General features: G+C 41.3%; 1 protein-coding gene across 1 annotated transcript in view; it reads left to right on the plus strand.

Annotated features, from left to right (window-relative positions):
* Positions 1 to 14,743, plus strand: part of LOC106656904 — a 56,503-nt gene extending 41,760 nt beyond the window's left edge. Inside the window, exons 5-10 of the mRNA XM_014378091.2 lie at positions 3,846 to 4,203; positions 5,440 to 5,545; positions 5,681 to 5,841; positions 6,180 to 6,336; positions 6,622 to 7,494; positions 9,706 to 14,743. Coding sequence (XP_014233577.2) covers positions 3,846 to 4,203; positions 5,440 to 5,545; positions 5,681 to 5,841; positions 6,180 to 6,336; positions 6,622 to 7,494; positions 9,706 to 10,400 — 2,350 coding nt within the window. The 3' untranslated portion in view covers positions 10,401 to 14,743. The remainder of the gene's footprint in view (positions 1 to 3,845; positions 4,204 to 5,439; positions 5,546 to 5,680; positions 5,842 to 6,179; positions 6,337 to 6,621; positions 7,495 to 9,705) is intronic.
* The last annotated feature ends 1,724 nt before the right edge of the window (positions 14,744 to 16,467 follow it).

Below are 16,467 nucleotides of genomic sequence, written 5' to 3' on the forward strand. Positions count from 1 at the left end.
CACAACTACTACAGTACTAGGCTGCAGTAGCTTTTCCGCGTTCTTGTCTCGCTCGCTCGCGAGCTCGAGAAAGAGAGAAAACGATTAAAACAAGAAGAAAGAAGAGAAAAAAAAGCGCTGACTATAGTTGTATAGATTGGGCGTGTATTACGAAGTAGCAGCTCGTGCGAAGGAGTAGTGTATACACAGCAGAAAAACTGTGACACGTTCTCCGAGTGCACATATAATTATGCATTTAAATTTTATTCTTCTCCCCCCGCCTGGCCTCGTCGAAAGAATGCGAGATCGAGATTCTTGTATACACGTTGTTAGGTCATTGAGACCGATTGAAGTAGATGTATTTTATCGAGCGGATATACGTTCGGAGAAGAAGATCCTCGACGCAAAAAGGATCCGCCGGATTTAAGGAGGATTAGACGCGCGTAAAATATGAAAAATGTACCATCTTGAATGTATATTGGATAAGGTCGAGTGTAGAGGATTTTTTTTTCTCTTCTTACCCTCGCTTTGCTTTTGCGATAAGACGTATAGGCGAGGAGGAGAGTGGGAGCGAGCGAGAGAGAGTTTGCTTTTGAATCGCTGAAAGTAGGCAAAAAAGCTCTGTGCGACGCGCGCGCGCGTACCTCGTGGCACATATTATATATTTCGCGAAAAGTGTTTCAAGAGTTACTCGCTCGGGTAAATATCTCTGGCTTATCGCGAATATTCCTGCCTACCGAGTTTTTTCACTTAACGAGCAAATTTTTCTGAACCGAGAGTAATTAGATGTAATACCGAGCTTTTAAGGCGACCCTTTTTTTGTCGTGCTCACTTGAAATTTCGTTTCGTTTTTTGCGAGCAAAGATGTGGGAGTAAGGGGGAAAAAATCGAAAACGTCATCGTGGCAAATAATGACTTCGAAGCCGTACGCTCGCGCGAAATATCTCGCCCTTTTCAGAATTGCACAGCTGGATACAAAGCCCACGCGCGACGCTCACTCAAACATACATGGAAAAAGTAGGAGGCGACAATCTTTGATAGAGTGGTTGGTTATGTACGTAAAAACCGAGGGAGAAAGAGCAGAAAGAGAAAGAATTAAGCTCTCTTTTTCTCGTCTCGCGAGCTTGCAAGCGCCGCGACAGTCATGCATACATACACGGGAAGATTCGGAGCTTTGACGCGCGCGCGCGCGAGAGAAAAACGAACTTTTCTTCGAAACACGAGCGAAACACGATAAACGAATGCATATCCCTCATTCTTACTCTCGAACTCGTGCACGTCTGTACGTGTGGTATGTGATACATGTTGCCGCCGTTGCTGCTGCTGGTCTTGCGCCTGCAGCAGCAGCAGCGAGAAAGCCGGAGAATGCGGGAGTCAGTACGCCGAGCGCCGTCGCCGCCGCCGCGGCTGCTACTGCGCTGCTGCTGCTGCACTGCCTGCCGCTACTCTGCCACACCCATGCCTCGCAATATAGATATATAGGTAGACGCGATGCGGAAATAAGGAAATTCAAAACGATACACTGCGTGCAATGCTCGATGCGATATGCGATATTATTTAATCACGCACGCTGATCTTACGACGAAGACGGTACATTAATTATTTTCACCTGACTTGAGATAATTAGGGGAAATTCAAAGGGTGCTCAATAACGATGCAACTACTTCCGTAAATTGCGGTAAATGAAAAAAAATCAAAAAAGACAGAACGGCTCTTCCCCTGGTATAATGAATCGGTATAATAGAGAGATGCATTTGTATCGTGCACGTATATAGATAGCAGTAACGTAATCAGGGTGAATCCGATCGAAAGCTCCTCTGGGTACTGCAGAGATATATGGGCATTTTAATTAAATCCTACCATGTGTTTCACGAGCTTGTGTGTACCGTAGTGTGTTGTTGCTGTTGCGACGTCGCAAAGGTGGAACAAGAAAAAAACAGCTCGACATAATACACTGACGATAATTTAATTAATCGACGCGCTGCAGGCGTGTAGGCAGTACCTAGTAGTAGCTGCAGTATTGACTCCCGCAATGGGGGTAGGTTGACGAACTCGTGTATACGTATATACTTCGGCTCTCCCCGGATATGCTGCAGAGGCCTCTACCTCTGTTTCACTGTTTTCCTGGATTCGTGGATATATTTATGCATTAAAACCCGAATTTTCAATTGAAAATTACCCCGGGCAATCAAAAAAAGCGCTCGTGCTTTTGCAATTATAAACGTGAAATTATGGTAAGCTCAGTTGTGTTGAACATATACACACTGGCTCGATTTTAATTCTTCATCAGCTTAAAACGTAAATCTAGCGTAGCTAGCGGGTCATCCCTGTATTTACTTATGGGTAGAGCCCCGACTTCGCTATTTTCACATTTTGCAATCGTTGTAAAGTCAAGCTCAAGTCGGTGATACACATAGCCACGCGGCGCTTGAAATTATTTACAAAATAAAATCGCTCTTCTTACAACGACGCGATATACATGACAATAATATCGATCCGATACTTGGCCCATATCCAAAGCGCCCGAGAACGAGATATATAGGAGAGCATTAACGATGTAAATTTTACGCCCGCGCGAGAGAGAGAGAGAAGATAGCGAGAGATGAAAAAGCGTCGAGTGTATCGTGTATCTCGTAAAGTGGATTGTGTGCCCGAGATTGTGTGCCGGCACATATATCATTCAAGAGTTCTCTTTCTCTCCCCCCCGAGAGAGAGATCCACACACAGACACACAGAGTGCCTCGCCTCGCGTGAATTTGTAAATTTTTATCGGCCGCCTCGGAATAGGTGAACGCGTTTTTTTCCTCCCCCACTCAGTTTTCATTACTGCGCTGAAATTCCGAGAGTATATATGAGAGAGAATTTTGCATATTTTATCGGGGGATTAATCGATGGTATTCGCCAGAGAGAAGCGTTTTAAAAGAAAGAATGAAATGAAAAAAAAGTTAATCTGACCCAATGCGCTAAACGTCAATCCATCTCCAATAGCCGCGTATATGCTCTAGAGCATCTTGAATGAGAAGTAAAATAAAAGATTCATTTCTTCCACTCCAGCGACATCGCATAAATAATATATCAAACGGCAAAACTTAACATACAGCTATTAATTCTTAGCCAAAGCACATTCGCACATGCACGATATCTGGCCGTTCACTCGTGCTCGGACTGGCCTAGGCAGAATCGTGCGCACGAAGCCAGACTTGGGATTATGCGTATAAAACGATGTTGTTGTCGTCGTGGTAGTCGTCGTCGTCGTCTACGTACGAGTGATCCACGAAAATAGCCACTTTCAGTGCTCTCCAGTAGCAGTATAAAGTGTTGGAGTCTCTCTCTCTCCATACATACGTACACTTACATGGAATATATATAGAGAAACAGAGAGAGGCAAAAGCGGAAGCCTTAGTGCGTTGAATTAGCTCGAGCGCCGTTGAAGTGCGTGCGTGCTTGCGAAAAATATACATATATGCCGCTGCCGACGATGACGACAATCGTGTTGTCGTCGTGATTTCGTCGCTGAATAAAATATCTCTATATATTTAATCCGTACGCCGGAAACGAGAGAAAAGAAAACGTGCCAAGGAACGAATAATAATAAATAAAAAGGATCGAAGCTATGGAGGGTACGGAAGTGGAGATAGCTCCCTTCGTGGAGAACGGCGATCTGTCGCCGAACGGGACCATTAAGAGAAGCAGTTACATCACGAGAATGGCTAAGAAGCAAGAAAGGTACGGGGAATTTCGCAGGTGTTTTCGACGCTCGACCACTGCTCCTAATTTTACTGAATCATAAAAACATCATCTCACCCGCTGCTCCTTCGCATCGACATGGCTCAACGTGGGCGCATTCGCCCCTTGTGTGTTTACAGAACGTCCCTGTTCATAATCATGAGCTTCATCTACGCCAAGCTGCTGGTGGTCGTGTGCGTGGCCTACGTGATGAGCGAGGTCGTGACGCACCGGCTGCCGCTCTGGTACTACGAGGGCTTCTTCACCTATCTCTACGGCGTGAGCATACTGTTCCTGCTCTACGTGTTCTGCTTCCTGCTGCAGGAGAGCGCCTGCTGCTCCAAGGGAGCCGAGACGCCGCCCGCGCCCAAGCCAGTGAAGGAGAAAAAGGAGAAGAAGGAGAAGAAGGAGAAGAAAGACAAGAAGGACAAGAAGGACAAGGATAAGGACAAGGATAAGGACAAGGACAAGGATAAGAAGGATAAGAAGGAGTTCCAGGTTCGGATTTTTACACACAGCCTCGCCCTGCGCCCGGCTTACTTTTTGAATTTTATTTTGCGTGTAATATATAACGGCAGTCTTATCTCTTTTTTTTTTGCTGTACATATTATAAAATTCCTTTATTTGCTCGAGAAAAAAATAACGTAACTGCTGTCGGCTTCATGATCTTTTTCTGTTTTCGTTGCGACACTTCTATTTATATGCCGTCATACCTTTTCAAAACCTAACGAGACGTTTTTGTTTTGCTTCCTTTTTTTCAGCCCGATCACGTAAGGACAATCTCTCTCACATTCACCCATTTTACCCATTCATCGTGCTCTCATTCGAGCACCAGCGCACGTACCCACATTCATACACACGAATTTTGTAAATACACATCCACGCGTCCGAAAATTGTTGTCGAAACTCGTTCCGCGAATGCGTCGCTTATATTACATCGTTCATATAAAATCTATACAGCTGAAACGCGCGTGCTTTGAAGTATGTATCTGGAGTAAACATTGTAAAATCACGATTTCGATCTATTGTACACAGCCCCGAACGATGTACGCGCAAAAATAACTGCTCGATCCTTAATGTTTTTATACTCCCCATATACCGAGATTCGTATGTGCGCACATGTGGCGCGCGAGCGCGGATATACGCTGCATGGAATTCAAAACTTACAATGACGCAAGACGCGCGATGTGTGTTGTACGCTGTCGTGTCTCGCGCGAGCTTTGCAGTCGGCCGTTATTTTCTATAAGGAACCGCGTCGGCGACTGCGTTTTAGGATGCGCACGTGCAGATAAGGTCTAATATAGTGCGAGATTTTAGTGCCTCGCCATGTGCTGCCGCCGATGCTTTACCGAGCGCGTTCGGCTCAGAAATAGAATCGTCGCGACTGCACGCGAGTTTCGCTCTTTCTTATATTATATAGCCGTACACGTCGTTTGCGTGAAGCATTTGCCTGTTCGGACGCGAATATCTCGTACTCTCGTTCCTTTTAAAAATATAACACTGCTGCTACACCACACCCATGTATTGATCTTGCCAGAGTACATGCACCCTGTATTATATGCGATTGTAGTCGAGAATGCGCAAAAAACAATCGACAAAATCATCAAAAAACGTAACACCGATACATACACACATGCACGTACACACAAAGTGACACACTCTCGAAAGAGGCTCTCGCTCGCGGCTTTTTAGCAGCTCTCGCTAAATGCACCTATGCAGGAATGCTTATTTCAGGACGCCTCGGACGTCGAGGCCGGAGTGGCCCGCGCCGTGCGAAGACGCAAAACGTCGCAGGATGACAATTCCCACGGTAGCTTTTTCCTGCGCATCGGCGCCATTGGTAAGAGACACCCTTACTTTTGTTGTATGACAAAAAAAAAAACGAAACACCGTTTTGTAAAACGTCGATGAAAAATCGAGCATATTCAAAAACTGGCCGCATAATAAATCTGTCCGTCCGTCCGTATGTATATAGCTTTCGGTCTGGGCACAATGGTCTACGCTGGCCTGGAGTTCGGCACGTTCTTCGAGGTGCCGCAAACGTCGCCCTGCTATCAGATCCTCCAAGGCGTTAATCCCCTTCTACAGATGATATTCACATTCATGCAAATGTACTTTATCTTCATGAATTCTAGGGTAAGTGCGGCGGTCGCGTCCTTATACTTTTTTTTATATTATTCAACCTCCTCACTCGTATATTATAACACGAGTGCGACGACGACGAGCAAGAGAAAGAAAAAAGAGCGGAGTCGGAGAAAAAGCTTTCAGAGCTTTTTTTCAATTCCATTTGCGCGAGATTTTTCACCAGCGCTCGCTCCTTGGATTATACTTCTTTTATCTCGTATTCTATTTTTTGGTGTCGCGTCGCATCGTGTTATGTACGCGATGTGTACGAGTGTTGGGTATTATCATAGGCGACTAGGGCTACCAATTTGCCGAGTCATTAATGTTGTTTATCGTTGATTCGAATACAGTTGAACATTCATCGATTTAAAGTCATCGCTCGATTCGGCTTGATGCACGTCGTCGCCACGAATATCTGCGTGTGGATTCGCTCCCTCGTTCTCGAGATGCTCAAAGAGATCTCGCTGTACCATCGCAATCAAGGCCGCGCCGAAGCCGGAATCTTAGGTGAGTTACCCGCAAGTTTTTTGGAGTTTTTTTTATACCACACACCTTCCCCCCCACTACGTCACGAAATCGAAAGAGTTGCAAGCTTTTTTAGTCACCTCAAAATCCCCCGTGTGACAATCAGTTACATTTATCTACTAACTCACGTTGATGCTGGGCAAAGAGTGCACCACCCGTAAAAGCGCCCCCCAAAAAAAGAGAAAAAAAAAATAAGAGTAGACGTCGCCCTAGAGACCGGCGCTAGATACTAACCAAAATCCCCCGATTGTCCACATTGTCTCCCAGCGAGCATAAGGGACCACACACTACGTCACGCTGGCTCATTCCTAGGTGAGTCGGCGCGCAATCCCGGCGGCAGCAATATGCGCTACTCCACGTCGGGACCGAAGTGGGCGCGCGACATCGCCAGCACGGCTCTGCCCGCGGGCGGTCTTCAGGGACTCGCCCGCACCACCGTGCAGCCCATGGCCCGAGCCGTCACCCTGGGCTCGAGCGCCAATCCGGCCGAGTGGGCGGCCGCCACCGCCTCGTCGACGGGCATGCCCTCGAGCACGGCCGCCGCGATGATCAGCAGCAGCAGCTCCATGGCTGGAGAGACTAGCGCCACCTACGCGCCGTCTACCTTGTCGACCTTCCTGACGAGCCTCATGCCCGGCCAGAGGGACGCGATCTCCACGTCGACCGTCGACGCCATCACGACCTCGGCCGGCGCCTTCTACGCCACGGACTCGGTCCTCGACGCGGCTGGCGCTGCCGCGGATGCCGACGGCCAAGCCAAGAACAATATCGCCCGCTTCCTGGAGACGGCCAACGCGACGGCCAGCAACTTCAGCAGCGGCGCCGCTGCCATGCTGAGCAGCAGCCCCCTGTGGAATCCCAGCCACAACGCCTACGCCGAGGCGTTGACGGCCAACGACGGCAGCCTCATGGGCGGCAACAACAGCTGCGGCCGCATCAACATCATGGGCACCATCGTCAAGGACTCGGCGCCCTATCTGTTCCCCTTCATCATCGAGTACAGTCTGATCGGCGCCGCGGTCATCTACATTATGTGGAAGCACATCGGACGTCATCCGCGCTACACCCAGGCCGAGGCCGATCTCGAGCGCCGACTGGAGGCCATGCTCTCGAGGCGGGCCGTTGCCCTTGCCAATGCAGGTACGGTATCGAACGATTCAGTTTTCAGGATTTCTTCTTTTTTTTTTTTCAATTATTATTATGGGCCGAGTGAGGGCGAAAAAGTGAAAATGTGTCCCGCCCGTGAATGCGGTTGTCCCCGCACGATAAATGATTAAGACCTACCGCTGGATAAGGAAACAATTTCGCTTTTTCGCCCCCTACTATTTTTTGAGATTTTTACAAAAAAATTTTTACTTGCAAAAACGCATTAAGATGTATAAAAGCGAATTATTTGACATGAAAACAAAGATAAAAACAATGCTCAGCAGGCTTGAAGCTTCCTTTTTAAAAACACGTCTGTTCTTACTTGAGAAAGTCATGTAATACATACGTAAAATTGGTATTCTGGTTTTTTTCCAAGCTTGCTGCTGAATGAATCTGGCACTGAACGTTGCAATGCACACAGACAATGAAGCGCGTTTAATGTCAGTTTCAGAGAGCATCAAAAGAAATGAAAAAAATTATTTTTTAGCTTGGTTGCGATCGAGTTGGTTGTATTACATCCTTCCTTCAAAAGCCTCGTTTAACATTTCATTGAAAATCATGCATTCTAATTCATATTATATTTGCGAGCATCAAACGAATTTTTTTTTTTCATTTTTTTTTCTATGATTCGCGCATTAGGACTACTTTGCTTTTGTCAATTTCCAAAAAAAAAACATTTTCTTATTAACTCATTCATTTTCATTGAATCACTCATTCATTCTTGAACTTTTTTTTGTTCCCTCTCTTACTCATTGCTTTTAGATGAGTCGGCCGAAAATGACGAGTCAGGAAAAGTCGATAAACAGGAAGAGGTCAAAGTAGAAGAAAAAAAAGAGAGCAAAAAAGAAAAGAAAGAGAAAAAAGTCAAAGAGAAAAAAGTCAAAGGTACGGCTTTGTTACTTGATTTAAAAAAAATAATCACGGCAGCTTGAAAATCCTTACGAATACCAATTTTGCACGGTTACACACTGGATAAACACGCTTCAATGCATCGATTTGCGAGCCGATCGTAACCCTGCAGGTAGTGCCTTCCGAGGAAGGGTGGGTCGTACGTTGCGAGAGAGACTGCTCTGTCATATAATAGGTAAAACAAAATCATCAATTTTAGCACTGCAAGATGTAATATCAAAACAATTAACAATTTATTGTATATTATTGTATAGTCATTATATAAGTGTGTAATGATTTTAACATTTTAAGCTTTGCACACGATTTAGTTTCTGTTAATTTATTATTTTTACATGTAGTTTACAGAGTTCACGATAAAAGTTTTTTCAAAATTAAGAACTTGATGTGGACACTTTATCGTCTGTTTATAAAATGGAATTGTTTAAAAAAAAGTTGATCGAATCAGTTGAGAATGAAAATCACATGGGTTCTTAAAAAATTAAATAAATTACGAATTAGCTCTTTTATTTGTCTATATAAAAAATGCAATAATAAATTAATGTTTCATTATATATAATGGCATGCATTAGCACAGTTTTATCACTAAAAGCTACATATATATTTTCGTTGCACTCAGCATATGCTTTGATTAAAAAAAAAATTAATTGAAAAAAATAGCTCCCAGCAAACAAATGTATTATGGGTAGGCAAATATCTTTCTTTCATGGGCGTTTCAATTTTTGCGCATGCGTACATGGCTTATATAATAATTAATTATTCAAGAAAGGTTGGGCGGTGATATTTCCGTAATTTGGCTGCACGTTATCGCTGAAAATTTTTGAATTTTTCGCTATATTTACCATTAATGGGAAAACTACTGAAAACTACGGAAAACTAAATGGATTTAATTATTTTTATGACTCAAAGTTACCGGTAATTAGATCAGAAATTTTTTTATGTAAATTTGTAAAAAAAATTCATTCAGTTGGATGTATTTGATTTTTTTTCGTGCATTAACTTTTGACTGTGATTAAAATCAACCGCCATAAAACTACCCCAAAAAATTGTTTTTTCTTTTGTAAAGCATAAAAAATGATCAATGTTTCGTCTCAAAAATAATCTTGCATTGCTAAATTGTGCATTGTTCCACCGACGCAGTCTCGCAAACGACGCCCGAGAATCGAGAGGCACCACCTCCAGGGTTACCACACACGGCCAAAGTAGTAGTGACACAATCCCGCAGCTCCCCTGCGCTTTATTTACAAGAGCCTTCTTTGTTTTTTGTTTCTCTTTCTCTCCAATCCACCTCACCTATAGGTCAAGGTCGCGTCGACTGCGTGGGTGCTAGCAAGGGCCTGTTCTTCGGCCTGCTGCTCCTCGTCGGCTCGCTCATCTGCCTCATCCTGTTCTTCGTGCTGATCCACCATCCCGATCTGGGCCTGATCGCCATCTACCTCGCGGACGTCTCGCACTGCGCCATCATGGCCCTGTCGATCCTCGCCATCTGCATCGGCTTCTGTCGGGTGCGACACCTCAAGTTCAAGGCCGAGGAGCAGAGCGACCTCAACGACATACTGCTGCGCGTCTCAGCCTTCGGCCTCTTCATCTACGCCACCTTCTCGGTGATCTCCGGCTCGCTGGCCGCCTTCACCCATGAGCCCAATCTGCTCGTCATGGTCACGGGCCTGCTGGCCGTGCTCCAGGTGATCCTGCAGCTGCTCTTCATTGCCGACGTGTCGCGCCGGCGCGTCCACCTGCCCGAGCACGACCGCAGCAAGCCCGGCCGCCAGATCGTCACCTTCCTGCTCATCTGCAACGTCGCCATGTGGGTCATCTACACGTTCGAGGTGCAGAAGGTCCAGAAGAACCCCGTGCAGATCGACTTCTACGGCTTCCTGCCCTGGTCGATCGTGCAGAGGGTCACGGTGCCGCTCTGCATCTTCCATAGGTTCCACAGCGCTGTTACGCTTGCCGAGATCTGGAAGACCAGCTACAAGGCGCGCCTCGATTAAGGCGCTTGATCGCGACACACAACAACAACGTCCATCGAGAGAGATTACCAATAGAGATAAACCAATCAGACGACCATGATGATGAAACGAGAGGACACGAGAATATGATAAGGCCCACATGATTCATCGAGAGGGTGCCTGAACGAGATTGAATGCTGTAGACGATATTAAAACGAACTCGTTGCCAAAAGCGAAGACACTTTCGTTCATCGATTATTGCGTAGGAGTGAACTTTGTTTGTTAGACCGCATGCTATAACGAATGCTTTGAATATTAATTGAATGAAAAATAAAAATTGTAACGGCGAACGATGAACGAATTGTAGTATGAAGCGCGTGGCAACGAACCACGAACTCGTCTCTTTCGTCGCTTAATCTATGAGACCATTATTAGAAATATATTACACACGTATATGAGTTTAGGTGGATGAAAAAACAATTCGACTTTAACACGCGAATATGGTTAATCCCTACCCCTTCCCGCGATATCTTGCGTTACCATATACGCGCATGTATTACCGTTTACTGCTGTACTGACCACGAACGATACACGCAAACGACGAACGAAACGAAATGACAGCGCGAGCAATTCGAGAATTGCGAATTTATGACCAAACGAACGATCGGACGCAACTGACAAACATTACGAAGTACACACGCACGTACCAAACTGATTTTTAATAATTTTTAACCCGTTTTTAATGCGAGTATAAACTCGCAGACGTACACACACACGCTCACATACGTACATAAACCAACATAAACACAAATACGTATATGGCTTCTCAACGATACGATTATCGCATTTTCTACTTTTATATATCGTGAACCATCGTTTGACGCGTCGCTCGTGCCTCTCGGTGCACGATTGATTCCTCTGTACGAACTGATCAATGATTATACACATGATGTAGCGACGACGTTGACGATGAGTCTCTATAGCTGACACGGGTTCGATCAAAAGAGAAAAAAAATTTCAATCAAATCGGACTCGAGTCACGCTCGTGAATTCTTAGTGATGTAGAGAATCTATAGCGTATAGTTCAATCGAATTTAAATAAAAAAAACATTCTCCGATGCATTTATACGAACTCCGAAATAAAACTTAATCAATTTGAAGGAGTTTTAAAAAAAATAACGGAAGAGACGTAGTCTCCAGAGTTCCAGAGTTTAACGTTGTTGGTTAAAAACCGGATAAAGTCGAGTATTCAATGGGAGCAGAAACAATTACTTTGTAGACAATTTTAACTCGTGGATCATAGACTCTAAACTATAAGAATACTTAAAGTGATGATACAATTGCCAAAGAATAACAAAAAAAAGGAAAGCGGACGAAATTAACGATAAACAAAAAAAAGTAACTAAACGCACATCTTTCTTTCTTTCCATTCTCGAACAAGTCTGTGTGTTCAACAAAATCGGCTCAATCAGTTCGATTAATCATTGAAACGTTTAAAAAAGTACAAAATTTATTCGTGATTTTCAAAAGTATAATTAAAATATAAATAAATATTTCGACTGAATCGCGAGATTATTAGTACCGTTTAACGCTAAAAGTATGCTCATCTTTGTTTCACATTAGAAACGCTAAAATCATCAATCGATTAAAAAAAAAGTAATGGCATAAAAATAAAGTGGACGTCATTTTAAATTGGCAAAGCCGAAAATGCGTCAAATAGAGTGCAGTAACCAGGTCATTTGGGTCCGATAAATAAAGTAAAATGAAACGAGTAATAATTGTAGTTAGCCATCTCTTAGATGTATCTGCAATTTTCATGCGGCTCAAATGAATTAGGCGATGAATTGCATTAATTAATAGATATCGTAGTAAACTTAACGAAACGATCATAGAAACGAAGAAATGATTCATTCATTAACGAGTATGATATAAAAGCGTAACGCATGAAAGAAAAAAAAACAAAAAAAAGTAAACAAGCTATTTCAGTAAACTTCTAAAAGAAGTATAAAAGTAATGTCGCTATTGATTAGTGTCTAAGGCCAAAACTTGTAAAGGCCGCATGCAAGAATGATTATAAGGAAAAGAAGAGATAAATCAAGCAAATTGTGTATTATTAAACGTCGCTGATTTTATGCTGGTGATATTAAGAATAATTACAAGCGATAATCTTTGACATATGTTGTAGAAAAAAGTGTAATAGCGAACCCCTAGCTCCTTTCTGTGCAGACATAAACAGGATACGTTCATAGATATTAAGACTTGAAAAACGCATACGATAAAACATTCTCTTTCTGATCATCCACGTACACTCCATCCTATTATAATAGCTTTCGAAATTTACGTACTTAAAATTAAAAAAAATCAATCATCACATTTAGAAACTGAAAAGCGAAAAAAGCATGCATCAAGTACATAAATAAATATAAATATATGTTATAAATGAAAACGTAACGTAGACGATAAGATTGAACAGAGCGTTATTAAGACGTTATTAAGGAAGGATTATTATGTGCTGGAATCGTAAGCAAAGAGAAGGAAAACACCATGACGACGATAAAATAAAACATTAATAGCTTCATACGAACATTATACATATTAAAGTACATACATACATTTGACATAACATTGACGGTGACAATGATAATGTTGAAAGGAAATATATAAATAAATATATATACATAAATTAAGATTATGATCATGTGAACATATGATTGTATCGATTTGATTTTAAGCGAATGAATGTGGGAGCGAGTGTTAAATGAAAATTAGTTACAGCGATGTAAATATCAGTGAGTCGTACGAATAAGTATACAAATGAGTATGTTTGCAAGCAACGATGCATTTAATTCGTGAAATATGAAAAAAAATGAAAATATATTTGTTCGATTATTTGTGTATCAATCGCTTGAGCGCTGCGTAGTTTAAGATTCACATTTACGTTGTTCAAACATTGTATTTACTCATTATAATTATTATCATTATTATTACTGTATATTTACTAATAAAAAGTGGGAAAGTCGCTTTGAATAGTTTGAAAAAGCGTATAATTATGTTTAATAAAGACAGGACTTAGCAAAAATGAACAATTATTTCAAAGCCGAGATTTTGTATAATCATGCAAGCTTTATATTACGGTACAATTCGTTATCTAGAAATTTTACGGAAAAAACGAGGAGTGACAGAATATGTGAAATAATATAACTCAAAAATGAAGTAATATACTAGATGGAAAACAATATTTAAAATAAATAACAAAAAAAATGAAACAAACAAATGCCAAATTGCACACGATGTTCGTTAACGAGTGTGATGAGATGACACAAAAGGCACTGCCACACCGGACCAAATAAAAGCATTGAACAAAAAAAGAAACTCATAAGACACTCAGCAGCAGTAAAAAAATGGCTAGTATATTACGCGAGTCAAATACAAATTTAGAAAAATAAATTGCTAAGTACATGGTCCTACGATGAATAGAGCAGCGATTTGAAAATTATTGACTCTTGAGAGGAGAATCGTTTGATCACTGAGTAAAATTTCTCGCCATATATTTATAAATTAAAATTGAGCGTAACAGCGAAGTCCCAACCGACTCTCTTGCACTCATTTTTATTACTACTGTATTACCAGATGTTTTTCTCAGTGATGATACTTGATGATATAAAAAAAATGTTTGCGACAATTATTGACGGCTTTTGAATGATAATTAATGATTAGTAAGATCTTCGAAGTTATAGTGATATATATTATATATATTATATGATGATTCATTATAAGACACGAAAGAAAGAAATAGGATGACGCGAGGTCAAAGCATTCTTGTATAAGTACACCGATATCTTAAAAAAAATAGTAGCTGTAAGCCTAACGATTGTGAGGCCGTGGATTTGCAGGGAGCAAAAATCGGACCGTAGCTCAATGGAAACTTAATCAAAACAACAACGGAAAATCGTTTCCCAATCACACATAGATGTACGAGATATTTTTCACAGATACGTCTTCGTTGTATTGTTTAAACCGGACAAGGGAATGATTGTATTTATTGTTAATTATACGCGCAATTTTGAAAAACAACGAGAAAGTGACGAGCCTCGTGTTTGATTGGTTTTTTTCGACTCTGGATAAGAAAAGGAATTACAGAAGCAAATCCACGGTCTCGTTATTTAAACATTACGTAGGATGTTTTTGATGTCTTTGACTATAATTATTCAAGTTTGTACACACGCACAAGTGACTCTTACACTTATACGACTTATTAAATAAAAAAAAGCAAAAAAAAAATAAACAAAAAAAACAGTGACACGATCGAAACATTAAATGTAAAGGAATAAAAAAAAAACGTAAATGGTAACAATCGATAAAAAAAAATCAGCAAAAAAATAAAAAGTACATGTTTGTTGTCGAGTAACCATGTTCTCTTAAAGGTCAACTTTTAGGGATTTTAAAAGAAGTTTACGAAATAAAGTTAATTCGAAAAAAACCATTGTATATTATTGGAATATATAATAAAGCCAAGCCGTAATTAATGAATCATAAATGTAATAATAATTCATCGTAATCCGCAACAGACATCAACAAAACAATGAACAAGGTAAATAATAATAAATGCCGATTATGAAGAAATAGTAATGAATTTACATTCACCGCCCTCCCATCCCCAGAAACCCCAACCACCCCAACTATCATCTAACCAATTGCTCTCGACGATGCGTTCATTGATTGTTATTTTTTCTCTATCCATTCCTTCGACTTCATCCAACTCTATACATGCGATTCCATTTTTCAACCACTCTTTATCATTGAAGAAAAAAGAGTTGTGAAAAGCATTGTAACATTATTAAGTATTAATTGTAATTGGACATTCCGATGTACTCGATACGCGGGATTGTCACGACCGCGCAATGTCTTCAGGATATATTAAAAAAAAGGAAACAGAACAAAAAAAACACCGGCGTAATTTGTAAAACGATAACGATGATAAACAAAAAAAAATTGGTTAATAAAAGTTATCTAGATGTAAAAGAAAAAAATATAAAATTATACAACATTGATCGTCTTTTTCGAACCGATCCTTTCGTAGTGTATATTGATCTTTAGTGCATCAATTATGATTTTTTCATTAAACTCGAGCATATAATACGAGACATTATTTTTCAACGATGTGTATGGTTTTTTACTCTCATTTTCATATTCGTTCATTTATATAAAATTCCATGCGTTTTCATGTATTCTACATAATGCCTAATTGTTTTGTTATAACTATCAATAAAATTGAAGATGAAAACAAAAAAACAAATAAAAATAAAAATATCTCACTCGTAGTTGTTCTTTTTTTTTAATTTTTCGTTGTCTTCTGAGCAAATACAAAGACTCCTTTCTCTTATGGTTTATGAGTCATACAACAGTCGCATGCTCAATATTGTTTTTCTTCATATTCTTACATAGCATTCTATACACAATGCGTAATTGCGAACGAGAGAGAAAAAGAAAGTATCAAGGTCTCGCGCGCACTTGATGCACACAACGTCTCGTAAACTTTGCTCGGTGCAAACATACCCGAGCGATCGCAGGTGGTACAGGTACGTATCGATAGATAAACGATTTTGCATTGGACGCGCAGATGTAAATCTGTCCCAAACAGCTGCCGAGATCCCGAGATTGCATAATTATTTCGTCTATGTATGGACAGCACATCTAGACAAAAAAAAAAGAGAAAAGAGAGCAGCGGCACAGCTCCGTTGAAAGAGACGCGGATTACGAGAGAGAAAGAGAGAGAGAGTCGCTGAACGCATTATTCGAGCGCGTATGCAGTGAGCAACGAGGTCGAGCAAGTAGAGCACGCCGATACGATGGCATGTCTCGTATAGGTAAGTAGCTGTCAGCGGTAGCACGAGATGATTCCGCGAGCATGTATAATCCGATGTTCCGGAATGAACGCAGAAATTGGGAAAAGTTGGTTTTCAATACGATCGATATACAGTTCTGCTGCACTCGAGCGAATTATTATGTACTTTAACGCTTCGGTGCGATTGATATGTTTATAAAGTGCGGCGGGAACGCGCGCGGCTGATTTGAATATTAGAAAGGAAAAAGTTAATTGGCATGTATA

The sequence above is a fragment of the Trichogramma pretiosum genome, unplaced genomic scaffold (genome assembly GCF_000599845.2).
Source record: "Trichogramma pretiosum strain Unisexual culture from Peru unplaced genomic scaffold, Tpre_2.0 scaffold1, whole genome shotgun sequence".
Classification (NCBI taxonomy): domain Eukaryota; kingdom Metazoa; phylum Arthropoda; class Insecta; order Hymenoptera; family Trichogrammatidae; genus Trichogramma; species Trichogramma pretiosum.